Raw genomic sequence first — 27,999 nt, 5'->3', positions numbered from 1 at the left:
GGAGTATGACAATTACGGAAGGACATAGACCTTGAAGGGTGTGGATGACATTCGCTGAATGAAGAACTTCAGTTTGTGTTTGGGGGTGGGGGTAGTGGGGGGGGGGAAATAATCATCAGCCCTATTGGGATCCAGCAAGGGAGTGGAGCTGCTCTACAAAACGGCTAGCAGAAGCACTGGATGAGATGGCCTCATGTGCTGTTTCAAATGGAATTTAAAACTTTTTTGCTTGCATTGCCATAGTCTAGACCAACCTGGCCTTCAATAGATTGGATTTGTTTATTGTTACGTGTACCAAGGTACAATGAAAAAGTATTTTTCTGCAAGCAGCTCAACAGATCATTAAGTACATGGGATGAAAAGGGAATAAAAGAAAATACATAATAGGGCAACACAAGGTATACAATGTAACTACATAAGCACCAGCATCAGATGAAGCATACAGGGTGGACTGTTAATGAGGTCAGTCCGTAAGAGGGCTGTTTTGAGTCTGTTCGTGCGTGTTCTCAGACTTCTGTATCTCCTGCCCGATGGAAGAAGTTGGACGAGTGAGTAAGCCGAGCAGTTGCCATACCAGGCTGTGTTGCAGCCAGTTGGATGCTTTCTATGGTTCTATGGTAAAAGTTAGTAGGGGTGACATGCTGAATTTCCTTAGTTTCCTGAGGAAGTATAGCCGTTGTTGTGCTTTCTTGGTGGTAGCATCGATGTGGGGAGGAATAGAGGAACTGGCCACTGAATTATTGCACTGTTGCCACAATGACTTAAGCAGTCAGTCAAATACTAAGTGTAACCATTGTGAAAGCTCGTCTTTTCATGAGAAATTGGTGCCATCCCCTTTTTAGATTTTGTCTAATGCTCTTTGTTCCAATCTAGGATATCAATTTTAAAAACTGAAATCCTTACTGACGTGTTATATTAGGAGCTGTTAGTCTGCCAGTTCAACTTTTCAGCATTTTTAATAACCAGCTCTTATTGCAGATTGAATTGGCAAAGAAGGGAGTAGATTCGGCAAATCAGAAGCTGCATGGGGTTCAGGAGAAACTGCATCAGACCTGGGCTGACTGGCAGAAGAAACAACCAAAGGGTCAAGTGGAGGGAGAAGAGACCCAGAAACCAGAGGTAAGAACTAATTTTTTTACTGTGGGATCAGTGGGGGTGGGGAGATTCACCCAAGTCGTGTGAGGCGTCGGAATCTGGAACCACCTACAAGGGGTTTAACAAACTGCATAAGCTGAAGCCAGTTTTAAACCGGCTTCGGCAAACTTGCCCATTATCCACTCGCCGCCACCGATGGGCTGCCTCAAATGTGGGCCAGGCAGAACAGCACCCGTGGGGTCTCCCGGGCCATCGGACACCCCTGGGTGGTCTGGAATAAGTGCAGAGTAGCTCCCTGATCCCCTCCCCTGGAATACTGGCACTGCTAAGGTGCCCAGATGGTGCTGGCAGGAGCACTGTTGGGGTGCCCAAGGGACAGTGGCATGGGCAAGGGGGTCATGCCCATAGTGTGTAAGGGGGGGGGGGGGCAGTACCAGGCAGGTGAGTAGGGGCCTCTGGGAGGGGAAATGATGGGGGGGGGGGGGGCTGTCAGGGGGATGGTGAGGGGACCTGAAGAGTGGGAGCCCATAGCTGGGTGTCCTGACTTGGGGTATGTGGGGGTTGACATTGCCCATGGGTGGGTGATGTGAGGGACCCACAAGCTCACTGATTGGGATACCCTTTCAAAATGGTGGCCAAATCTGCATTCTGCTCCCCCAGTGCAAAGTGTGGGCTAAGCTAGTGAGGAAACTCCCCAGGGCCCAAAGAAATAACTGTCATTGAATAACATAGACATAGACATAGAACAGTACAGCACAGAACAGGCCCTTCGGCCCTCAATGTTGTGCCGAGCCATGATCACCCTACTCAAACCCACGTATCCACCCTATACCCGTAACCCAACAACCCCCCCTTAACCTTACTTTTATTAGGACACTACGGGCAATTTAGCATGGCCAATCCACCTAACCCGCACATCTTTGGACTGTGGGAGGAAACCGGAGCACCCGGAGGAAACCCACGCACACAGGGGGAGGACGTGCAGACTCCACACAGACAGTGACCCAGCCGGGAATCGAACCTGGGACCCTGGAGCTGTGAAGCATTTATGCTAACCACCATGCTACCCTGCTGCAGTGGGGAACTCGCCTGTCACAAGTAAACTTGGAACTTTCTGGAGAATTGCGCCCTAAATGTTTCTCTTTTTTTTAATTGTAGCAGCTTGAATCCCAAACATTAACCATGACTCGCAGCCTCACCCAGCAACTACAGACCACCTGCCTGACCTTGGTTTCAAATGTACACGGCCTCCCTCGGCACATTCAAGAGAAAATGCAGCAGATCCGCAGCACTGCAGAGAACATCCACACCTCCTTCTCTGCTGCCAATTCCTTCGCGGATCTCTCTGGGCAACTCCTGGCGCAAAGCAGAGAGCAAATGCTAAAGATCCGGGAGTCCATGGATGGGGTGATGGATTATGTGCTTCACAACACTCCCCTCAACTGGCTCGTGGGTCCGTTTGCCCCACAACTGCCTGAGTCAGAGGAAATTGCAATGGATGTGGTTCAAGAATAGATGCCAACCTGCCTATATTATTGTAAATGGTTAGACCGCAAGATTTAAACTACTATTAGATTTTGTATAGTTTTGGAAATGAATAAACAGCATTAATCTTCAACACTTGTTTTCAGTCTGACTGTAAATGCAGTACTTAATGATCCTTAGAAAAAGGTGTTTTTCTCCCCTTGGTTAAAGCCATCCATTTTATAGAATTCCTGCCACATAGTGCTAGTGCTGAGATACCAATCCTCTGGACACAGTTTTTAGTGAGCAGAAGAGAATTTTTATTGGCAAACATGTACTGCAGCATTATTCTATTCAAGCCTCCATTTTAATTTTCAAACCATGGAATTTCCCACCATATTGGGTTGTGTATTCTGCTTGCAGCCAAGGTTAAAAATAGGCATGATTTAACCGGGGAAAAAGCAGTCCTGCTTTGGACACGCTTAGTGTTTCTCTGCACCTGCAGTGCTGAGGCTGACCCTGCCATCAAAAGGGACTGGTTTTTTCTGGCAAGGAATGTGCCACTGCAGGTTGTGTTTTGCTTTCTGCACTGACTAGGTCAGGTGCCTGTATCACCCTGATCTCTCAGCCCACGTAGACTCTTCTCTTACCCCCTATGTGTCCCTGGCACTCCCAAGGTGGTAGCTGGAATGCCAGTTCCATCCTGCCCAGAGTCCAACAACCCAGATGCCACCAATGACCTGGGAGACCCACCACCATCCCATGCCATTACACCTGGTCCACATTTGTGTGGGCCTGTACTATACGGCACCCTGGTGAGGTCTCCCAAGCTTCAAGCATCACGTTGACATATTCATATTGTGAGTCTAACTGCTCACTTAAATATATAAATCTGGATCTCTCCCAGCAAGGGCAAGATCCCGATTGCAATGTCTCACGATCTCCTTGGATTAATTGGTGCAACAAGGCCCTTCTGTGCCCAACAATTCAAGTATTTTTAAGCTGCCTCTTGCATACATGACTGGTTACCCAGGAAATGTAAGACAATGGGAAAAATCTAAATTTGGGAACCTGATGGTTCTTTATCCAGGATAATTGCCTAAATCTGGGGGTTGTCCTTCAATGCATCCTTGACATCTGGAGAGAGGACCAAGTCCTAACATCCCATGTCCAGGTTATTTTAATAGAACAGAAGATCATGTTCCGAAATGAGCCATTCACTGCTCTGTCTCGTCCCCATAAAAATTACATACCCAAGTTACTATCACTTTTTTATTTTCAAATGTCTAATTAACCATTTTTTAACCAATGCCTTTTGAAAATTCTGAAGATCTTCTGTCATCCATCCTCTGGTTCTTCAGCAAAGATTTTTTTTTAAGAAAATATTTTATTGAAGCATTTGTAATTTTCACAGTATAACATCTTGACATTTCTAAAACAACTGTGCGGGCTGACACACGACCCCCTAGAAGAACAACAAACAGTAAACCACACCCTCCACTTCTCCCACCCTATCTCCAATTACCTGTATACCCAACAATTTTTTCCTTGTGATGAATGGCTGCCAATTCCAGGTGAATCATTTCAGAGCAAACTTGATTTTTTTTTTTCCAGACTTGAGCAACACTACCATATCACTGACCCACACTCCTGACCGGGGGCTCGAGTGTCCCTCCATCCCAGCAAGATCTGTCTCCGGGCGATCTAGGAGGAGAAGACCAGGATATTGCATTGCACCCCCCCCCCCCCTGCCCCTGGATCCTCCAACAACCCAAATATTGTCAGTTCTGGACTCTTGAGTTACCCCACCTCCAGGATTTCTGACATAACATCAGTGAAGCCCTGCCAGAATTCCCTCTGTTTCGGACATGCCCAAAACACGTACATGGTTGACCAGGCTACCCCCACACCACCCACATCTGTCCTCCAACTCAAAGAGCCTGCTCATCTGGGCTACCATCATGTGGACCCTGTGGACTACCTTGAACTGAATCAAGCGGAGTCCAGCACAGGATGAGGATGTATATCCCTTTTCAAGGCTTTCTCCCACTTTTCCATTTCCAGCTCTCTTCCCAGCTCCTATTCCCACTTCCTCTTCACCTCCCTGATAGGGGCCCCTTCCCACTCCATCTGTTCCCTGTATATCTCCGAAACCCTCCCATCTCCAATCCCGGTGTTTGACAGCACTTTATCCGGTAGCCCCCTTAGGGGGGAGGCGAGGAAAGCTTGGAACCTGCCTCCGTACAAAGTCCTGCACTTGAAGGTACCGAAACCCATTCCCACCCAGAAAATCAAACTCCTCTAATGTCTCCAAGGTCCGAAAGCCCTCCTGGATGAATAGATCCCCAAGCCTCTGAATCCCTGCCCGCTGCCATAACTTAAGGACCCTATCCAGCCCCCCCACCCCCGTGATTGTCACAGATCGGTGACCACACTCCAGTCTCATGTGCTGCCTCCGTTGCCCCACGCCCTTAGGGCTGTCAACACCACAGGGCTTGTAGAGTACTGAGCTGGCGAGAATGGCAGGGGTGCCATTAGTAAAGCCTCCAAACTCGTCCCTTTGCAGGATGCTGCCTCCACTCGATCCCAAACCGACCCCTCCCCTACTATCCATTTCCTGACCATCAGTACGTTGGCCAGCCAGTAATAATTAATAAAGCTCAGGAGGGCCAAGCCCCCCTCTCCGCGCATCAGTTCCAGGAGTGCCCTCTTTACTCTCGGGGGTTTTTACCCACCCATACAAATCTCAATATCGCCATGTTCATACTTCTGAAAAAAGCCTTTGGGAAAAAATCGGGAGACACTGAAAAAAGAAAAGCAGTCTCGGAAGGACCGTCATCTTCACCATCTGAACCCTCCCCGCCAGAGTCAGTGGGAACATGTCCCATCTGTGGAAATCCTTTCTCAGTTGAGTCACTGCTTTAGCCAAATTTAACTTGTGAAGCTGTCCCCCAATCCTTAGCCCCAGACATCTGAAACTCCTCCCAACCACTTTAAAAGGTAGCTCCTTCGGTCTCCTTTCCAGCCCCCGTGCCTGGATCACGAGCATCTCACTTGCTCCCATATTTGAAAATAGCCCAAATTCTCCTAATACCCCCATGATTTCAGTCGGCCCCCCCACCGGGTCTGTGACATAAAGCAGCAAATCGTCCGTAGAGAGAGAGAGAGAGACCCTGTGTTCCACCCCCCGCCAGGGGTTCGCTGCCCTCCAGGCCATTGCTATGGGCTCTATGGCCACTGCAAACAGTAATGGGGAGAGCGGGCATCCCTGCTTTGTCCCTCGACATAGACTAAAGTATTCCGACCGAACTTGGTTAACAATAGAACTTTACAGCGCAGTACAGGCCCTTCGGCCCTCGATGTTGCACTGACCTGTGAAACCAATACGTTTGCCACTGAAGCCTGATACAACAGCCGGATCCACTCCACAAATCCCTGCCCAAACCTAAACCTGCCTAAGATGTCCCATAGGTACTTCCACTCCACCCGGTCAAAAGCCTTCTCCACGTCCATGGTAACTATCACCTCAACCTCGTGCCTCTCTGCTGGCATCATTATTACAGTGCAAAGCCATCTAATTTTGGTGTTCGGTGCCTGCCCTTTACAAATCCCATCTGATCCTTCCCGATTACCTCCGGGACGCAATCCTCTTCTCGAGCGGCCAGAATCTTTGCCAATAATTTTGCAGCTACATTCAAAAGGGAAATTGGCCTGTATGATCCACAGCTCTCTGGATCCTTGTCTCGCTTCAGGATGAGAGGGATTGATGCCTGTGATAACTTTGGGGGGAGTACTCCTAGCTCCTTGGAATTGTTAAAAGCCTTAACCAAAAGCGGCCCCAGTAATCCAGAAAATGTCTTATAAAATTCCACTGGGAATCCGTCAGGTCCCGGGGCTTTACTCGATTGCATCGCCCCCAATCCATCTATCACCTCCCCAAGCCCAATCGGGCCCCCCAGGACTTCCACCAGCTCCTCATCTACCTTCGGAAACTCTAGCCTCCCCAGGAATTGATTCATGACTCATATGAATTGACTCATATAGCTGGCTATAAAATTCACTGAACACTTCATTAACCGCCCCTGGGTCCGTCACTACCTTCCTTCTCGTATCCTTTATTTTCCCTATTTCTTTCGCCGCCTCCTGTTTCCTCAGCTGATGTGCCCGCATACTGCTAGCTTTCTCCCCATGTACATACACTGCCCCTTTTACCCTCCTCAGCTGTCCCTCTGCCTTACCTGTGGAAAGGAGCCCAAACTCCATTTGAAGTCTCTGACGCTCCTTCAGGAACTCCTCATTTGGAGACTCCGAATATCTCCTGTCCACCTGTAAGATTTCTCCTACCAACCTGTCCAGCTCCGACCACTCAGTTTTAACCCTGTGGGCTCGAATCAAAATATATTCCCCTCGAATAACTGCTTTCAATGCCTCCCAGGCCACCCCAGCCGCAGTCTCTCCCGTGTCATTGATCTTTATGTACCCCCGAATGGCCTCCCTCACTCGCTCACAGATCTCCTCATCCGCTAACAGCCCTGTATCTAGTCTCCACTGTAGGCTCTGGGACATTCCCGTGCCTGCCCATAGGTCTATCCAATGTGGTGCGTGATCTGAAACCACAATTGCGGAGTAATCAGTGTCCTCAACCCCTGCTAACAGTGTTTTACCTAGTACGAAGAAATCTATCCTGGAATATGCCTTATGTACATGGGAGTAAAATGAATATTCCCTGCTCCTTGGCCTCTCAAATCTCCACAGATCCACTCCTCCCATGTGCTCCATGAACCCCCGCAGTTCCTGTGCCATTGCTGATAGTTTCCCTGACCTGGAACTCGACCGGTCCAATCTCGGATCCAGGACCGTATTAAAGTCAGCCCCACAACCAGCCAGTGCGAGTCAAAGGATCTTACCCAGCACCTTCCTGACAAATGCAACATCATTCCAGTTTGGGGCATATATAGTCACCAGCTGCCATTCCCCCTCGCTTCCCACTAACCATAACAAATCTGCCTCCCACGTCTGCCTCTATCCTTCCCACCTCGAATGTCACCCTTTTGTTAATGAGGATAGCCACTCCCGTTGTTTTAAAGTCCAGTTTCGAATGAAACACTTGCCCGACCCACCCCTTCTTTAATCTAATTTGGTCTCCCAGCTTCAAGTGTGTCTCCAGTAACATGGCCATGTCCTCTTTTAACTGTCTCAAGTGTGCGAACACACGGGCTCTCATGACCGGCCCGTTCAGTCCACGAACATTCCACGTAACCAGTCTGGTCGGGGGAGCTCTTGCCCCCCTCCCCCGTCGATTAGCCATGACCTTCCCCAGGCCAGATCTTAGCCCATGTCCCGCACCTCACTTGGTCCGCCACTCGGCAGCGACCACCATCTGATCTCCATCTCCAGTCTCAGAGCTGTCCCTTACCCGTCAGCAGTCCCCCTCCCCTCCCGCCCCCTCCTCCCTGCCCCCCCCCCCACACCATCTCTCCTCAGCTCTCCCCCCACTTTGCTCCCGTGAACCAACTATCCAGCTAGACTGGCAGCTCTCACCCTTCAGCGCCAGGAAACCTGCCATCTGCCAGATCCTATCTCCCCTAAACCTATCACAAGCACTCAACACAATAACAACAATCCCAAAAAGCAAAGAAACCATCCCCCAATGTGCAGGCAAGAAGGCCAATCCCTCCCCCTTTAACCGAATCTCATCAGTCCCATCACCTTCAAACAGAATCAAACACAATAGAAGAAGCTTCAAGCAGCTGAAGCAAAATTATGCATGCAAGAATTCAACGATCTTTTTTACAAAAAAACAGTCGCAACTTGAAAGTTTTTCTCTGTAATCCAGTATGTAGGGCAATAAATCGAAATCAACTCACGCAAGAAAAATCCTTTTCTTCCCGAACATCGCGACTTAACTCAGAATAGAAAGACTGAAATTTTAAACAAGACAAGACAGAACTCTTCCCCCCCCCCCGCTTTTTCCTTCCCCCAAAACCACAGTTTGGATTTTAAAGTCCTTAAGCAGGTTATTGTCTTTCATGAAAGCCGCCACATCTCTCTGTCCTCGTAGGTTACCCAAAGACGGGCCGGGTACAGCAGTCCAAATTTTATGTCTTTCGCATATAGAGCTGCCTTAACTTTATTGAAACTTACACTCCTCTTTGCGAGTTCTGCTCCCCAGCCTAGGTACACCCGGATCTTTGATTCTTCCCACATGCACCGTTGCGCCTGCCTGGCCCACTTTATAATGCGCTCCTCGTCGAGGAATCAATGTAGCCTCACCACCATGGCCCTCGGGGGCTCACGACCCTGGGGCTTACGCACGAAAGCCCTATGTGCCCGGTCCACCTCCAGAGGCTTGTCAAACACATCAGCCCCGATCATCCCGTACCAGCCTCCCCGAACAGGCACCGGAATGTGGCGACTAGGGGCTTTTCACAGTAATTTCATTGAAGCCTACTCGTGACAATAAGTGATTTTCATTTTCATCTTCTCTAACATCTTCCCCACAGATGCTCCCGCATATGATCCCTCCTTTCCTTCTGGCAGACCGACAATTCTGATATTCTGTCTGCGAGACCGGTTCTCCAGGTCTACCTTTTCCAGCAGCCGTTTCTGGATGTCCTGTAGAATGTTAATTTCCAAAGCCATCACAGTGGACTCCTCCTCACATTCAGTCACCAGCTCCAGCAACCTTTGAATCTCTTATCCCTGGGTCGTCATTTTCTTCTCCACCCAGTCGACCACCTCCTTAATCGAGGCTACCGCCTGGGTCATGTCTTCTGCATACTCCTTATGATGCTGGGTGAACTTCTCATCCAGGTACTCGACCCATTCCTCCATCGTCCATTGAGCTGGCATGGACAAGCTTTGCCTCGTTGCCATTGCACTCGCTGACCTCTGAGCCTTGCTTTCACTCATCATTTGGTTTCTGCTTTTTTGACCCTTATTTGAACACGATTCCATAGATTGGGGCTCACCTTCTTTTCCTCTCGCTTTAATCAACTTATGTTGAGAAATTTCCAGAAAAATCCAGCTTAAAAGCCGTTAAAAGACCACGAAGGGCGAGAGCTGCTAAATGTGTGACCATTCACTCCATGGCCACCATCGGAAGTCCTCTTCAGCAAAGTTAATCTGATATGATTTTGGTTTTAACAAATCGATGCTGGCTAAGTGACCATTAATTTGATCTCTAGTTTTCCTGCAACTGAATTAAGACCGGGCAGAGTTGCATCTCTCTCCTAGAGTAACATTTACAATCCTCTGGCATCAACCCAATATAGCGGCAAGATTTTGGCCAGAGTTTGTTTATCTCCCTCGGCATCTTGACCAGTGCAGCAAGACATCACGATATCATTTAAAAATGGTGTTGCATCTCTCTAGCCTCTGGGCTCCCTGCTCTCATGCCCTGACTCAATGCCAGCCTGGCAGAGCCCCTTCTGGCAGTGCCAGGGTACCCAGGTGGCACTAGCAGTACCAGGGTACCACCCTGCCCAGAGGGCAGCCTCCAATCCCCTGAGAGACCCCCACAAGTGCCATTCTGTCTGGTCTCTGTTTGTGGAGACCAGTACTGAAATGGTGCTGGCCCGAGACCTCCAAGGTGAGGGGGGGGGGGTGTTGAATCCCACACCGGTAGATCTCAAACTCATATTAGAGTGAGACTAGCTGTCATTTGCCAAAAAGTGATCCAGCGCACAATGGGCAGGATTCACATCGCAATGTCTTGTGAGCATGTTGGATCTCGCGAGCCAGGTAGACCCTGGAAGTGGGATCTCCTGGAATCTACCAGTCATGCTCCGCCACTCCAAACCCCTCTCCCTGTTTTTTTCCTTCCCTCTCACTGCTGAATACACTGTAGCCAGGTATGTTTACTGCCCTTTTTGGCCATTAATCCTTGATCCAGCCATTGTAGCATATCTAAGGCAACTTGCACCTGCAGCTCATCAACTTTATTTGGAACACTGCAGATCAGTAACCTTTTGGAACTTGGGCACTAATTTAGGTTGATGCTCCAGTGCAGTACTGAAGAGGTGCCATTGTTTGGTATGAGTCATTAAAACACGGTCCCGCTCGTCCTCTTCATGTCATGATTTTTTTTTTTTTTCGTTCATGTGATATGGGTGTTGCAGGCTGGGCTGGGTCAGCATTTAAACCCCCCTCTTGAGGGTGCTGTTGCTGTGGGTCTGGAGTCACATATAAGCCTTGTTGCACGTTTTACTATGGGCGTAAAACGCGTTTATTGGAGTGTATTAACACGCCTCCGAGTTCGACGTGTGCTTAACACTGCTAGGCTCTGTTCTATGTAATTATTTAGCTCTGGAGTCGCCAGTTGCCGTATAGGCAACGTCACAAGTATTCCAAGGTCAAGTTCAAAGTAATAAAGACGATACACCGATTAGTCAAGTTCAAACGATCAATATTTATTATACAGTTAATAATAAATACTCATGCACACACTAAGAGACTAAGCTACAACTAAACATAAGCAAACAGAATACTTATCTAACAGGAACAGGCAAGGTCAGAGAACGAGGCCTTCGTCCTGGTTTTGTCTGCAGCCTTCAGCAAGCGTTCTGGCACTTGGGAGTCTAGCGGGCTTGGATCGCGTAGCGAGCGTTGAACTTACGGTTTCGGCGGCTGGTGCTCAACGGCTGGAGTCAGGATACCAGGTGTCAGTCGGAGCCGGAGCACGGGTTTAACAGACCGGACAACACGAGGTCCCTATCTTTTATAGGGGTTCCGTTGTCCTTCCCTCTTCCCGGGCGGGCTCTACCTATTGGATCAATTTCTTATCGATACTGGATTAATTCCCCAATGCGAGGGGGTCTCCGTGATGGAGGGGGCGTTTCTTATGTCCTTTTGTTTGGAGGTTTCTGGTGCCTCGATGTCTGGGTCTTGATTGGAATGTGTCCATTCAGAACCAAATGTATCTATTGTGTGGGTGTTCAAGTCTGATGGCCTCATTAGCATGCAAAGCGTTTTGCCATTTGCACCTAGCTAAGGTCTTTTCACCTGAGCCCAAACTGGTTTCTGTTGCTGCAGAATGCAAACTGCTCTTTGCAGACTGCTGTTCTGGCTGAACTGTCTGTTTCCCAGCAGCCTTCCATTTTAGTTTGGCTCAGTGTCCATTTTGCGTGGCCAGCATGGCTACATTCCCTCCTTGTGATCCTCACAATCATACTATTGTGAAGGATCACCTATGTACTTTGCCTCCTTGTGTTCTGACCTCTTGCCAGTTCCTGTTCTACTCTGTTCTAAACTATGGGAAGAAGAGAAAAAAAATTTTTTTAACTAACATTTCTACTTGGCCCTATGTCAAAGGGACATGCATTACTACAATTGGGAACCTCTACCTATCACTATTAACCTTAACCTTAACTTAAACATTTAATCACTCTAAACCTTAACCATTCACACCACAACATCACACTTCCCAACTCGGCAGTCGAGTATGGAACAATATAATACATGGCTGAATTTTATTTACAGAGTGTTGTAATCAGTGAGGGGTTGAGGGGTTTGGTGGAATCCGAAGATGGGGGATTGCACTCTATAGATGGGTGAGGTGCTGGAACGAGAGGCTCTCCTCTTCCATTTCCTCAACCTGAGGGTCTGCACTAGGATGGTGAGGATCGCAATCACCAACAGTGATTCGATTATGTAGGACATGGAGTACCACGTCATGAATTTAGTACACCAGGTCTGAACCTCGCTGATCAGAGCTGAGCACTGGGGGTTTGCTGTACTAACATTTACGGTGGGGGTTGTGGGGGAAACGTGTCTTGTTTCCACACATATACATATGACATTAAATAGTAATAAGTGGGCTTCCATCATTTTGCTGTTCTTCTTCTTTCTCTTCCTTCTTCCTCCGGTATTGACAATCCTGGCTTCGACCTCTGTCTCGTCCTTTGAAACCTTTGGGATCAAGCACAGTATCTGTCAATACACAGTTTAAGACCTTTACTTGTTAGTGCATCTGTCTTTCAAAACCCAATTGACCCTTTAAAATGACTGGCTAAGTCACACCCTGTGACTCCCCTCATTTTTTTTCAAAAAGCGAATTTAAAGACCAGCATACACCTAACAATCCTTCCTTCTGCGAGCCGTCTCGCAGGCTTTGCTGATTTACCATCCGAATGTTCCCGGATGTAAATAGCATGTGGGATGGTGGCCGAAGGGCTACCTAACCTAAAATGAAAACAAACTTGGAAATAAATATCCGAATGAGTTGCGTATGGGCCGCTACGGGTATGAGTTGGATGGGATCCCCGGGTAGGGCGTGCTGTGCCATACCCGAGCTTGGCTGACCAAGGGTTGGTTCTCAGACAGGGCGGGTCCTCAGTGCCGTTTGTCCACTGCCTGAGTAACCTGGAAAAACGGGTACGAATGTGTTGACCATGACTTGCAGCCTCTATTTCGCCGAATAGAGGGGCACCTAAAAAACCAAGGGAGCCAAGATGCTCCAACTGAGGACATGAGCTGGTCTTCAGATATCTTAGACGATACGGTGAGCTGCTCACCAGGCTGTCACAAGTGTTACAACTTTGGAAAAGATCTCCAATCAAACCGAAGTTCTCAAAAGTATCTGCGGACAAGCTAACGTGTATGTGAGGTGGTCACAATCTTTTCAGCTGAAAAGAAGATGTCCATCCTCCAGCTGAAACATGTACATTCCTGAAAACAAACAAACATAAAACGAAGACAAACATACGTGCAGGTTCCATCAGAAAGGACATCGTTTCCCTCAAACGATTCCTATCTTACATCATCTGGACACCTCACTTTGATTCTGCCTCTGTGAACAGGGTCACAAAGGGGTTGCCGTGTCGGGAGTCAGACACCGTGTCGTCCTGCTCTCCCGGATCCCACACCCTTGTGTGGATCAGGCATGCTATTTTGGAGTTGTGTGACCGGGGGTCACTTTCATCATTGCGGACAAGTCTGTAGGAATTGTCCCTGTGCCATTGTGTAGCGTCGAGTGTGTTGTCGGGGTAGTCGGGGTCGGGTGGTGGTTCGGGGTTTTTGAGGTAAGTGACTTCCATGGGGTCACTGGAGTCGGGGTCGTAGTTGGTGCAGTGTGGGCTGTATGGCTGTGTGCTGTCGCTGTCTTCAGAGTCAGTGTCTGTCCTACTGTCTCTGCTGTGGCAGCTTGTGGGCGTGTCGGGGCGTGGTCTGTAGTGGTCTGTGGGCGGAGTCGTGGGCGAGTTCGTTGATGAACTGGTCTGTGAGGGGGATGGTGGAAAAGTGTCTCTGGTGGGCGGGGTGAAGTGTTCTGCTGCATCCAGCAGGACATGGTGAGCATGGTTGGCCTGTGTTCCATAAGCCTTTAACTGGTTTATATGGAACCACGCGGTCTTTCCATTAGGATACTTTATCCTGTAAACGGAGGGGCTAATTTTGTCCGAAATTGAGTAGGGACCGGAATATTTTGGAGCCAAAAAACTGCTGGGGTTATAAACAGATAACATTACCTGTTGCCCAACCTGGAATTCTGTGGTGTGTACGGTCTTATTGAAACAGGCAGTCCGTTGATGTCGGCGTTTCCCTAGCTGGACTGCGGCTGCGAGCTGTGCAGACCTCACAGTCTCAACTAGATCTGTAACTGCCTTTTCATGTGTGAGGGCCGTCACTTCGGGGCTTGTCATGTCCAGTCCTAAAAGGAATTCTGTACCTTTCATAGGGCGTCCGGTCATGAGTGTGTGTGGTGTGTATCCTGTCGATGTGGAGACAGTGTTCCTTATGAACATAAGTGCAAATGGGAGCACTGAATCCCATGTGGAATTATTCTCTTGAACCATTTTCCTAAGGGTAGTTTTTAGGGTCCGATTCATGCGCTCCACAATCCCGCTGGACTGTGGATGATACGCAATGTGGAAGTTCTGTTTGATTCCGAATATTGTCAGGACGTTCCTCATGACCCGTCCTGTAAAGTGAGATCCCTGGTCCGAATCGATACTTCGGGGTAAACCCCATCTCGTGAAGATGTGGTGGGTCAGGATCTTTGCAGCTGTCTTTGCTGTATTTGTTCGTGAGGGAAATGCCTCTACCCATTTGGTAAAGGTATCTATCACCACCAGAACGTATTTATAGCCATTCCGACAAGGGGGCAATGGACCTATAAAGTCGATCTGGAGGTTTGTCCAAGGGCCGTTAACTGGGCGAGTATGCCGAAGTTGTGCTTTCTTAGAATACCGCTCCGGGTTATTCTGAGCACAAATCAGGCAATTCTCTATGTAGTGCGTTACATCATTCCTGAGATTAGGCCACCAACAGAGTTGCCTGAGGTGCCTCGTTGTTGCATCAATTCCCTGATGCCCGTGTCCGTCATGGAACAAGGCAATCATCTGATTCCTGTCCTGCTGTGGGACCACATAAAGTTGGTCCTTAATGATCACACCCTCATGTGTGGTCAGTGCGTGTTTAAAGTGCTCGTAAGCAGGCACAAAATTTCCCTTGAAAACCTCCCTGAGGTCTCCGTCCTGTTTCTGTGCTGCCACGAGGTCTTTAATATCAGTCTGTGAGACTTGTACTGCGCTCACAGGGGCGCTAGCTGGTGCGCTAGCTGGGGGGGTCCATAAGTGTCCTCTCCTGGAACCTGCCTTAGCCAACGCGTCGGCTTTTACATTCCCAGGGGGTGATGACCTATGGTGGCTTCTTACTTTTATTATGCCGAAGGTCCTGTCCTTCGCTTTCGCTAAAATATGCTGGAGTAGAGGGGCTGATGGAAGGGGTTTTCCGTCTGCGGAGACAAAACCTCGTGTCCTCCACAGGGGCAGAAAATCGGTTAAACTGTTACAGACATATAAGCTGTCCGAATATATGTCTGCTGGGCTGGGGAAAGAATCGGGGTGGTCCACTATGTACGCTATGGCTGCTAGCTCTGCTGCCTGCGCGCCTAAGTGACCTGGTAACTTAAGAGCGATTTCTTCGAGAGCGCGCCCCTGCGCGTCCTCTACATAGATGCCGCATCCTGTGATACGCTCACCATTTAGAACTGTGGAGGAACCGTCGACATAAATCCTCAAGGGTCCACACGTGTCTGTGGGCTGGGGGCTTTGTTTCGGGTTCCCTATCTTCCTGGGGGGTGTTTTTGCTAAAAAGGGTCCTGTGTTATGCAGGGGAGCTACAATTTCACAGTCATGGGGCTGTCCGGGGTATTGGAGGTTGTCTGCTAAGTATGTGTGTGTGCGTGTCCGTTTTACTGTAATGTCCCGTCCTTGTAAAAGTAGGGTCCACCTAGCTGCCCTAATCTGGCTAACTGAACCGTCCTTCAGTCGACCGTCTAGTAGTAGCTGTGTGGGTGTATGTTCGGTTAGAATGGTGATGGGGTTGAGTCCGGTGATGTATGAGAAATACTGCACTGCCCAGAAGACAGCAAGGAGGTGCCTCTCACAGGCTGAAAATCCTTGTTCTACCGGGTCTAACAGTCGGGAGGCATAAGCCACTGGTCTTAGCTGCTCGTGCCGTTCCTGAAGCAACACGGCCGAGAGGGTCAGATCTGTGCTAGCTACCTCGATTGCGTACGGTGAAAGTTGGTCGGGGACTAGCAGCGCGGGTGCTGCACTAAGGGCTCGTTTCAACTCTTCCACAGCGCCTGTATGCTGCGGAAGCCATTCCCAGGGGGCTCCTTTCTTAAGGAGGTCTGAAAGTGGGGCGGCTTTTGTCGCGAATCCGTCTATGTGGTTCCGACAGTAGCCAACCAGTCCTAAAAACGACCGGAGGGCTGATACATTCTGGGGAAGGGGCAATTTGACGATCGAATCAATTCTTTTGAATTCGATCTCGCGTTTGCCGTGCGTGATGACTGATCCCAAATACATCACTTTACTTTCCAATATTTGGGCCTTTTTCGGGTTAACTTTACAGCCAATTTCAGTTAAGAGTTCTAGGAGTTCGGCCAGAAGCGAAATGTGCTCTGCCTTTGTGTCTGTCTGCAGTAGTAGGTCGTCTACATACTGTACCAGACATTCGGGTCGGGAAAATTTTTCTAATCCACTTGCCAGCTGTCGGTGGAAAATGGAGGGTGAATTGTGGAATCCTTGTGGGAGGCATGTCCACGTGTACTGCTGAGTTTTAAAAGTGAATGCGAATTTGTATTGGCACGCTTTTGCCAATGGTATTGACCAGAATCCATTACTGATGTCCAATACCGTGAAGTACTTGGCGTTGAGACCCTGCTTGAGCATGGTCTCGGGACTAGTAGCTACCGTTGGGGCTACTGCGGGGGTTACTTTATTGAGTTCCCGATAATCGATGGTCAGACGCCATGATCCATCGGGCTTCCTCACTGGCCAAATAGGGGCATTGTTGGTGGAGGCTACCGTTCTCAGTACACCTTGGTCCAACAAGCTACCTATAACCTTTTCTATTTCCACCTCTGCCTCGAGGGGAAATCTATACTGCTTTTGCGGTCGGGGGTCCTGTCCGGTAACATGAACTTGTCCAGTCATTCTGCCACAGTCATGACGGTGACTTGCAAATGCTGTCCTGTGTTTGTTCAGTAGGGCCTTAATTTGTCGGTCGGTGTGGAGTGTAGTCAGGTCGAATGAGTACTCTCCCACTGCGCTAATCCGATTAGCGTAGTCTCCTACTGTGAGGGTGGCTGGGGCTCTGTCTGATCTCGCCATTCGCCAGACACACTGGTTCACTGGGTCGAACGACAAGCTGTGAGCGTTCATAAAATCTATCCCCAGGATGTGCTCTGCTGTCCGGGGAAGATTTACTAAAACTACGGGGTGCCTTGTGCTAATGTTCCCTAGCTGGATCGCTACGGGTGCTGTGATATGTCCCTGCTGCGAGTGTCCGGTGAACCCGCTAAGTGTGATGGTGGAGGTGGTCGGCCACGTGTCTGCGTGTGCCGTGGTTGTGGAGTTAATGGTGGTGCGGGATCCTCCTGTGTCCCACAGTAACTCTATGGGCTTCCCTTTGACTTTTGCCGTGACTACGGGCCTCCCTGATGAGTCCCATAGTGTGTCACAGACCCAAGTGGGGGAGCCCGAACACCGTCAGTTCGTCTCGTCCACATTGGTGGGTCCTGACTGTACTGCTACATTGTGGATGGGTTTTGCCTTACTGCGGTTCAGAGTGCCTGTCTGCTGGCCTCTCTGAGATCGCTGGGGTGCATTACACTCTTTTGCCCAATGCCCTAACTGTCCACAGTTATAGCATTCCTGTCCTTTCTGTTGAGGGCTGCTCTTGCCTTCGTTTACCCATGCGGGCTTCTGGTGCTCTCTGACCGCTTGGATATCTGCAGCAGCCTGAGCCTCTTCTGGGGATTTAACCTTTGCTTTTGCCTGAAGCGATTGCTCCCAAGCGCGGGACAATCTTTTGAGGACCCATTTTTCGTTATGGGCCTCTTCTGAGGGGTCGTAATTATTGCAAGCGCTCTGTCCTGCTTCTGTTGCGTGTGAGATAATTGTGCGCGTCCACTTAACCATGTTTTCGCGGGTTAAATGCGCTCTATCTAGCTGTCCGAAAACTGCGCTGAAATGAATCCACAGCCTTCCTGCGAATGCTGTGGGGTGTTCGGATCTCTTCTGCCTGCACTTATTCAATCCTTCTACGGGGTCACCTCTATTGTACCCGATGGCATCTAAAATGGCAGTGTGCATCTCCTCTAGGCTGCCTCCTGCCACGTTCTGTGGGTCGGGGAGGGCTGCCACTACACTCTGGTCTAAGCTCAACACGGTGAGCTTAACCTGCTCTCTCTCATCCAGGCCGTACATGGTAGCCTGCTGTTTTACTTTAGCGAAGAACTGGTGGGGGTCTGCGGTGGGGAGGAACGGAGTGATCTTTTCACAAGCGTCCCTTAGCTGGGTTACTGTTAAAGGGGTGGTGTAAGTTATGTCTGGGGCGCCTTCTGATTCGGCTTTCCTCTGTGTGGTTACGGGATTCATGGGTGCGGTTATGATCTGAGCTGTGGGGGGTTGGGGTGCCTGTCGTTTCTGCTGAGCTGCTGGCGCACATGTTCCCTGAACATAACGCTGCGCTGTCTCGCTTAATTCCTGCCAATCTGGGGCATTTTCCCCATCTAACTGAGCTCCAAAGGTGCTTTGGAAGCCATTCTGCACCGAAAGCAGAGATTGCAGTTCCGCAATCTGTTTCCTGCATTTCGCGTGGTCAACTGTGCTTTGTCTGTGTTCGGTCGTTGCAGCGTGGAGTGCTCTCAAAGCTGCTTTGAGATCGGAACATTGCCTCTGCAATGCCTCCACCTGCTTTTCCGATTCCTGTCTTATCAGAACGGCACGTTGCACGTCCTGATAGGCTTTCTCATACTGGGTCTGGGAACTGTTCAGATGAGCTAGACAAGACTGGTGAGCCCTCTTGGCATCATCCACCTCTCTACCCTTCTCTGCCAACTTCCCTTTTAATTCCAGGTTTTCTTTCTCAATGTCCCTGACATCGACCTTACTCATTCGGTTCCTTTCCTCTAAATCTGTCCGGAGCGTCCTGATGACCTCCTCTGCGCCTCGCAACTGTGCCAAGCAGGACACAATCGCCATCGGCTTGCGTGCTTTACCTAAACTCTTTTTGTGTATCTGAGAGAGGTTCTCCCACCAAGTATGACCTATACTTCCGGGACCTGTCTCCTCATTTGCACAAAACTCTTTCCAAAGGGGCCATCCCTTTCCTTGTAAGTATTTGCGGAGTTCCAGCTCCCACGTGGGACACTGGCCTACTCTGCTACTGTTGCTGGTCGCTGCGACCACAAACCTTTCTGGATCCATCAGACGTTCCATTGCCTGCATGGCCATTTCCTCTGACTCTCTTTTTATAATTTGGAACAGGGGGTTGCTGGGGTGGTGTTTCGTAAAAAGGGTACGGCTTACGCTATTTCCGATCACAAAACTACCGAAAGTTTGTCGCAACAAAAAGCTTTCAGTTTTACCTTACAGCCCTGTTAGTACGCATGCACTAAACACACTTCCGAATTTCGCTTATTATTTTGAACACCTTGAATACTTGTGATCTCTTTCTTTCTCTGCAATTTGGAGTTCTAATTCAAATTTCAGGGTCCTGGACACTGTGGTGTTTCCACTTACAACAGGGTCCCGGCGGATGTCGCCACTAAATGTTGCACGTTTTACTATGGGCGTAAAACGCGTTTATTGGAGTGTATTAACACGCCTCCGAGTTCGACGTGTGCTTAACACTGCTAGGCTCTGTTCTATGTAATTATTTAGCTCTGGAGTCGCCAGTTGCCGTATAGGCAACGTCACAAGTATTCCAAGGTCAAGTTCAAAGTAATAAAGACGATACACCGATTAGTCAAGTTCAAACGATCAATATTTATTATACAGTTAATAATAAATACTCATGCACACACTAAGAGACTAAGCTACAACTAAACATAAGCAAACAGAATACTTATCTAACAGGAACAGGCAAGGTCAGAGAACGAGGCCTTCGTCCTGGTTTTGTCTGCAGCCTTCAGCAAGCGTTCTGGCACTTGGGAGTCTAGCGGGCTTGGATCGCGTAGCGAGCGTTGAACTTACGGTTTCGGCGGCTGGTGCTCAACGGCTGGAGTCAGGATACCAGGTGTCAGTCGGAGCCGGAGCACGGGTTTAACAGACCGGACAACACGAGGTCCCTATCTTTTATAGGGGTTCCGTTGTCCTTCCCTCTTCCCGGGCGGGCTCTACCTATTGGATCAATTTCTTATCGATACTGGATTAATTCCCCAATGCGAGGGGGTCTCCGTGATGGAGGGGGCGTTTCTTATGTCCTTTTGTTTGGAGGTTTCTGGTGCCTCGATGTCTGGGTCTTGATTGGAATGTGTCCATTCAGAACCAAATGTATCTATTGTGTGGGTGTTCAAGTCTGATGGCCTCATTAGCATGCAAAGCGTTTTGCCATTTGCACCTAGCTAAGGTCTTTTCACCTGAGCCCAAACTGGTTTCTGTTGCTGCAGAATGCAAACTGCTCTTTGCAGACTGCTGTTCTGGCTGAACTGTCTGTTTCCCAGCAGCCTTCCATTTTAGTTTGGCTCAGTGTCCATTTTGCGTGGCATCTCCTCTAGGCTGCCTCCTGCCACGTTCTGTGGGTCGGGGAGGGCTGCCACTACACTCTGGTCTAAGCTCAACACGGTGAGCTTAACCTGCTCTCTCTCATCCAGGCCGTACATGGTAGCCTGCTGTTTTACTTTAGCGAAGAACTGGTGGGGGTCTGCGGTGGGGAGGAACGGAGTGATCTTTTCACAAGCGTCCCTTAGCTGGGTTACTGTTAAAGGGGTGGTGTAAGTTATGTCTGGGGCGCCTTCTGATTCGGCTTTCCTCTGTGTGGTTACGGGATTCATGGGTGCGGTTATGATCTGAGCTGTGGGGGGTTGGGGTGCCTGTCGTTTCTGCTGAGCTGCTGGCGCACATGTTCCCTGAACATAACGCTGCGCTGTCTCGCTTAATTCCCGCCAATCTGGGGCGTTTTCCCCATCTAACTGAGCTCCAAAGGTGCTTTGGAAGCCATTCTGCACCGAAAGCAGAGATTGCAGTTCCGCAATCTGTTTCCTGCATTTCGCGTGGTCAACTGTGCTTTGTCTTTGTTCGGTTGTTGCAGCATGGAGTGCTCTCAAAGCTGCTTTGAGATCGGAACATTGCCTCTGCAATGCCTCCACCTGCTTTTCCGATTCCTGTCTTATCAGAACGGCACGTTGCACGTCCTGATAGGCTTTCTCATACTGGGTCTGGGAACTGTTCAGATGAGCTAGACAAGACTGGTGAGCCCTCTTGGCATCATCCACCTCTCTACCCTTCTCTGCCAACTTCCCTTTTAATTCCAGGTTTTCTTTCTCAATGTCCCTGACATCGACCTTACTCATTCGGTTCCTTTCCTCTAAATCTGTCCGGAGCGTCCTGATGACCTCCTCTGCGCCTCGCAAATTTAACTAACATCTCTACTTGGCCCTATGTCAAAAGGGACATGCATTACTACAATTGGGAACCTCTACCTATCACTATTAACCTTAACCTTAACTTAAACATTTAATCACTCTAAACCTTAACCATTCACACCACAACATCACACTTCCCAACTCGGCAGTCGAGTATGGAACAATATAATACATGGCTGAATTTTATTTACAGAGTGTTGTAATCAGTGAGGGGTTGAGGGGTTTGGTGGAATCCGAAGATGGGGGATTGCACTCTATAGATGGGTGAGGTGCTGGAACGAGAGGCTCTCCTCTTCCATTTCCTCAACCTGAGGGTCTGCACTAGGATGATGAGGATCGCGATCACCAACAGTGATTCGATTATGTAGGACATGGAGTACCACGTCATGAATTTAGTACACCAGGTCTGAACCTCGCTGATCAGAGCTGAGCACTGGGGGTTTGTTGTACTAACATTTACGGTGGGGGTTGTGGGGGAAACGTGTCTTGTTTCCACACATGATATGGGTGTTGCAGGCTGGGCTGGGTCAGCATTTAAACCCCCCTCTTGAGGGTGCTGTTGCTGTGGGTCTGGAGTCACATATAAGCCTGACCAGGTAAGGATGGCAGATTTCCTTCCCTAAAGGACATTAGTGAACCAGGTGGGTTCTTGTAACAATTGCCTATGGTTTCATGGTCATTATTAGACTTTTAGTTCTTAGTTCCAGATTTTTATCCAATTCAAATCCCCATCTGCCCTCATGGGTTGAACCCGAGTCCACAGAGCAGTACCCTGGGTCTCTGGTCGGCTAGTCCAGTGACAATACTACTACTCATCACCACCTCCCCCTTTACCATCATTGTCACAACATTGCCAGGCTAATGACAGGTGAACGGACTTGGATTTTTGTTTCTGTCCAGCAATTCCAATGTTCTGATGGAGAATGGGGAGCCATCACTGTAGCCTTTGGGTTGTATATTGGACGATAATCCGGAGCATTGTGGCATAATTATACTTTCATCCCGGTTGTAGTTGGCACCAGTTTCTGGATCATGTGAGACAATTGTCTAATAAAGGAATATCCACTAAACCACTGAGAGCGGACCAGTTGCTGAAATGTTTGCTTCTGGGGACACACGGAGGACGGTGTCGCCCCTGGGTCATCAGGGAAATCACCGGAACTACCATCCTGCCTGATCCTGCCAGGTTGGTATTGACCAGGGGCAGGGCCACGATGGGGGGGGGAGGCATTGCCGGTAATGATGGATGGGCAGGGGGGAGATTGCCGGCGATAATGGTTAGGCTTGGGGGGGGGGGGGGGGGGGGGGGGGATTCCTGGCGGTAATGGATGGGTGGAGGTAAGATTGCCTTGCCCTGCACTAAGTTTGCAGTTGTAGCTGCAGTAGTTGTCAAATTTCAGTTACAACCTCTTCTAATGATGCAAGAGTATGTCAAGTATTAGTCATCATTAAAGTTGAGGTAAGATATGGCCGCCTGCTAAGCGGCTCTCTTCCCTGTCTCCTTCTCCCTCTTCTTGCAGCTTGTTGGCTCCTGACATTCCCAGTGATGCTCGATTCCCAGAGGAAGCAACACCAGGTCATTCCTTTGTTTCAACACAAAATTTTTATTCAACAAAAGCTTGCTTCACTGCACCAGCTGGACCTAGATTATCCAAACATGCAGAGGAAAAACAAATATGATGGCAGTTGCAGCCAGAGGAAATAACCCAGTATCAAACCTGTGAGCAGTTCATGGTCCCATTAAATAACGCCACTCAGGAGTCTTTCATCGAGTTCAACATGTGTTTGGTTGTGTGGGGTGAAGACAGGGAGTAGGCTGGAGCATGGAGTTCAAAATAGCAGCCTGACATCAAATGAACAATGCACGTGTCATATAATAAAAGCATAATACTGTGGATACTGACTATCTGAAGTCAAAGCAGGAAGTGCTGCAAAAACTCAACAGGTCAGGCAGCATCTGTGGAGAGAGAAACAGAGTTAGTGTTTTCGAGTCCAGTGTAACTCTTCGGCACTGGGGAGAAGTAAGAGTGTGATGGATTTTATAGACGGAGCAAAAGAGGTCAGGAGTGGTAATGATGGGTACAAAAGGTACATAGCATTGGTCCAGAGTAGGCAGAATAGAAGGTCAGCACTGCCCGAAAGCAAAAACATGAGAATAAGATGCAGACTGGCATTTGACTGAAAAAAAATGGAGGACAGAGTTCATGGTCTGAAGGTATTGAACCCAACATTGAGTCCAGAAGGCTGAAGTGCCTAATTGGTAGATGGGATGCTGCTCCTCCAGCTTGCGTTGGGCTTCACTGAAACATTGTAGCAGACAGAGGACAGAAATGTGAGCATGAGGGCAAGATGGTAAATTGAAATGGAAAACGACTGCAAGGTCGGGGTCATGCTTCCGGATGGAGCAAAGATTTTCCATAATGGTCCCCAATGGCCTCCCCAATGTAGAGGAGGCCGCCTTGTGAGCAGTGAACGCAGTAGACCAAATTAGACGAGTCCAAGTAAATTACTGCTTCATTTGGAAGGAATGTTTTAGGTATAGGGCAGTGAGAAGGAAGGAGGTTAAGGGGCAGGTGTTACACCTCCTGCATTGTCATGGGAAGGTGCCATGTGAAGGGAATAAGGTGTAGGGGGTGATAAAGGAGTGGACTAGGGTGTCACAGAAGGAATGGCCCCTATAGAATGCTGACACGAGAAAGGAGGAAAAGATGCATTTGGTGGTGGCATCATGCTGGAGTGGGTGGAGATGGCAGAGGATGATTCTTTGAATGTGGAGGCTGGTGGGGTGGGAAATGAGGACAAGGAGGACCCTTTCATGGTTCTGGGAGGGGGGGGGGGGGGGAAGGCAAAAGGGCAGAAGTGTGGGAAATAGGTCAGACACGGTGTGGACCAAAGTGTTGGAATCATATTGTTCCAAACTATATTTTTCTTTCAAAATATGAAAGGAGACTATTATTTGAGCACTTGGATTTTGTTTAAGGAAGGTTACAAGTGCCTCTTGGACTGTGATCAAACATGCCTTTTCTGAGAAATCACCTCACAGCATGATACTTGAGGGGAAAGATCTGTTTGTTTTGAACTGCAAATACTTTAATTTTATTTTTATTCATTTACGGGGTGTGGGCGTCGCTGGTTAGGCCAGCATTTAGTGTCAATCCTTGGTTGCCCTTCAGAAGGTGGTGGTGAGTTAACTTCTTGAACCGTAGTCCTTGAGGTGTAGGTACATCCACTGTGCAGTTAGGAAGGGAATTGAAGGATGTTGCCCCAGCGACAGTGAAGGAACGGCGATATATTTCCAAGTCAGGGAGGTGAGTGACTTGGAGGGGAACGTCCAGGTGGTGGGGTTCCCAGATATCTGCTGCTCTTGTCCTAGATGGTAGCGGTCATGGGTTTGGAATGTGCTGTCTAACGAACCTAGCTGAGTTACTGCAGTACATCTTGTAGATGGACCACATGGCTGCCACTGTTCGTCGGCGGTAGAGGGTTTGAATGTTTCTGGAAGGGAGAGCAATCAAGCGGGTTGCTTTGTCCTGGATGGTGTCAAACCTTTTGAGTGTTGTTGGAGCTGCGCTCATCCAGTATTCTATTACACTCCTGACTTGTGCCTTGTAGATGGTGGACAGGCTTTGGAGGATCCGGAGTTGAGTTACTCACCATAGGATTCCTAGCCTCTGACCTGCCCTGGTAGCCACAGTATTAATATGGCCGGTCCAGTTCAGTTTCTGATCAATGGTAATCCCCAGGATGTCGGTTATGGTGCATTCAGTGATGATAATGCCATTGAATGTTAAGGGGCGGTGGTTAGATCCTCTCTTGTAGGAGATGCTCATTGCCTGGCACTTGTGTGGCGCGAATGTAACTTGCCACTTACCAGCCCAAGCCTGGATTTAATTGATGGGGAAAGATGGTAAAGGCAAAGGCTAATGATTTACTGGAAAGCACATGGCATATACAAGCTTTAAGTGTTGAACCTGGTGTTTTTGAAATAAGAGTGTATTTAAGAATAATCTGGGGAGGAAGGCTGCTGTAACTGGCTCTCACCCTGCCTTGCTTGAAGTGGGTATCAAACGGCAGCAGGAAATTCCTCACCTGAATATAACTTGTCTGCTTTTGGCAACCGGAATAGCTGAGACAAGAAGAAATGACCCAGTTCTATATTTTCCTCCATGCCAAAGCTCTGTTGGTGAGAACCTTCATCCATTGTTATGGGCCAGGGTTTAGAGAATCCCAAAGTGTATCATGGAGTTCACCTGACCCACAACTTTTAATAGATTGTGGTATGGGGAGCACACAGCTTACTTTACAGGTACGGTACAGCAGAAAATGGACCAGTGGTTTTTAAAACAAAACAATGTTTATTCTATGAACTCAAGTTAACCTTTTTAAAAGAAACAGTGAATATCTTAGCAACCAGTAAATCAAATACACCCCCCCCCCCACAAAGAATACAACACTAAGTAAGCTGTATGCCGTCCTTTTAACTTCCAAAAGGCTTAACAAACCTTCAAACAGGAGCACATTACGGTTTACTTTCAAGACTGAAAACATTTATAATTCTTCTGAATTCACCAAATGATTAAGAGATAGTCCGTCATGGCAGAGATCAACAGCACAGTAGCACAGTGGTTAACAGCACCAGTGTCCCAGGTTCGATTCCCCGCTGGGTCACTGACTGTGCGGAGTCTGCACGTTCTCCCCGTGTCTGCGTGGGTTTCCTCCGGGTGCTCCGGTTTCCTCCCACAGTCCAAAGATGTGCCGATTAGATGGATTGGATATGCTAAATTGCCCTTAGTGTCCAAAAAAGCTTAGATGGGGTTATTGGGTTACGAGGATAGGGTGCAAGTGAGGGCTTAAGTGGGCCGGTGCAGACTTGATGGGCCAAATGGCCCCCTTCTGCACTGTATATTCTATGTAATCTATGTAAGCAGTGCAGCTCACAGACACACCCAAGCTTTCTCAAACTGAAACTAAAAAAAAGCAAAGTAGAGCTCAGCTCCACCCACACTCTGACATCACTCCAGTAACATGAGCAGCTCTATTTCTTAAAGGTACACTTCTTAAACACCCATTTTTTAAAGGGTACTCTCATGTGACACCATCTACTGGGTTAAAAGTCCATCTTCACACAAGAAGCTCTAGATCGACAGCATTAAAGCCCTGTGGACTTTATCCTTTATTTTATAAATCCACCAAAGGCCATCTCTGCAAAGATCCTTGGCACGATTTTCCCAACGCGCTGTGCTCAGAGCCAATCCCATTATGCTGGGTGCATCATAGAAGAGGCCTAAAACGGGCTTCGCCCCGTGCACCGAGCTGATCGCAAGCTATCAGACTCACAATGCCTGGCGCCATCTGGATCACGCCCAAAATGACAATCCAGATAATCAGGTTTAAATGAGCCATTAGGTTCATTTAAATATGTGCCGCCTGTTTGAGGCTGCATTCTCCCGACCAAACTGGCAAGGCCTCAATGACACTTATTGCACCCCCTATCCCTTTGTCCTTTGTTTATTTTTCGTGCTGGGTTATTTTATAAAAAAATGATAGATAGTTGTATTTCCAGAGTACAATTGTGTGTATACCATTTCTGCAACTTGTTTTGAAAAAAGGAACATCTTTTATAATAAATCAATCGTTCTGAGTTTATTAAGCCTGGTTAAAGCCTATTTTTTTCTGGGTCAAATAGCAGTCAAGGTAAATAATTGGCCAGCTTGGTGAGTGAATTAAACTTTTAAACTAATGGTGTGACCTGTGCCTCAAGAAACTGCACACTGTTCCCAACTCGGTCGTAACACTGTCAACCACAGTGTATGTGGGGGGGAGGGGGGGGTCTTTGACTGAGCGAAAAGCAAGCTATATCTCCTCCCATCTCACTGTCCAAGACCGCAAAAATCCCTTCCTGATTAAACAGTGATTTATATGGACTTTCAATTTAATCTACTGTATTCGCTGTCTCCCCTACATTGGAGAGACCAAGCGCAGACTGGACGACCACCTTGCGGAACACCTTCACTTAAACCGCAAGCATGATCCTGACCTTCTGGTCATTAGCCATTTCAATTCACCATTTTGCTTTCATGCTCACATTTCTGTCCTTGGCCTACTACAATGTTCAAGTGAAGCCCAACAGAAGCTGGAGAAACAGCACCTCATCTTCTGGTTAGGCACTTTATATTATAATGAAAAAGGAATCATTCGCAATCTAATTGTGAGGGACCCCTTGGGGAAGAGCAATCATGCCATGGTACAATTTTTCATCATGATGGTGAATACTGAGACTAGGCTTCTGAATCTTAGGATTCTACAATGGTATGAGGCGCGAGTTGGCTATGACAGATTGGGAAACGTTACTCAAAGGGAGGACGATGGATAGGCAATGGTAAACATTCAAGGAGCGCATGGATGAACTGCAACAATTCTTTATTCCTGTCTGGCGCTAAAAGAAAACAAGAAAGGTGGCCAAACTATGATTTACAAGGGAAATTAGAGATGGTATTAGATTCAAGGAAGAAGCATATAAATTGGCCAAGAAAATCAATGGGCACGATCTTCTGGCCACG

At 48.4% G+C, this 27,999-nt stretch overlaps 1 protein-coding gene across 1 annotated transcript in view; it reads left to right on the top strand.

Annotated features, from left to right (window-relative positions):
* Positions 1-27,999, top strand: part of LOC119952928 (perilipin-3-like) — a 54,876-nt gene that overhangs the window by 12,818 nt on the left and 14,059 nt on the right. Inside the window, exons 7-8 of the mRNA XM_038776560.1 lie at positions 979-1,119; positions 2,254-2,607. Coding sequence (XP_038632488.1) covers positions 979-1,119; positions 2,254-2,607 — 495 coding nt within the window. The remainder of the gene's footprint in view (positions 1-978; positions 1,120-2,253; positions 2,608-27,999) is intronic.

This window comes from Scyliorhinus canicula, chromosome 18 (genome assembly GCF_902713615.1).
Source record: "Scyliorhinus canicula chromosome 18, sScyCan1.1, whole genome shotgun sequence".
NCBI lineage: Eukaryota > Metazoa > Chordata > Chondrichthyes > Carcharhiniformes > Scyliorhinidae > Scyliorhinus > Scyliorhinus canicula.
Note: the sequence above shows the minus strand (reverse complement) of the source record. Positions and strands in the feature narration are given on the sequence as shown.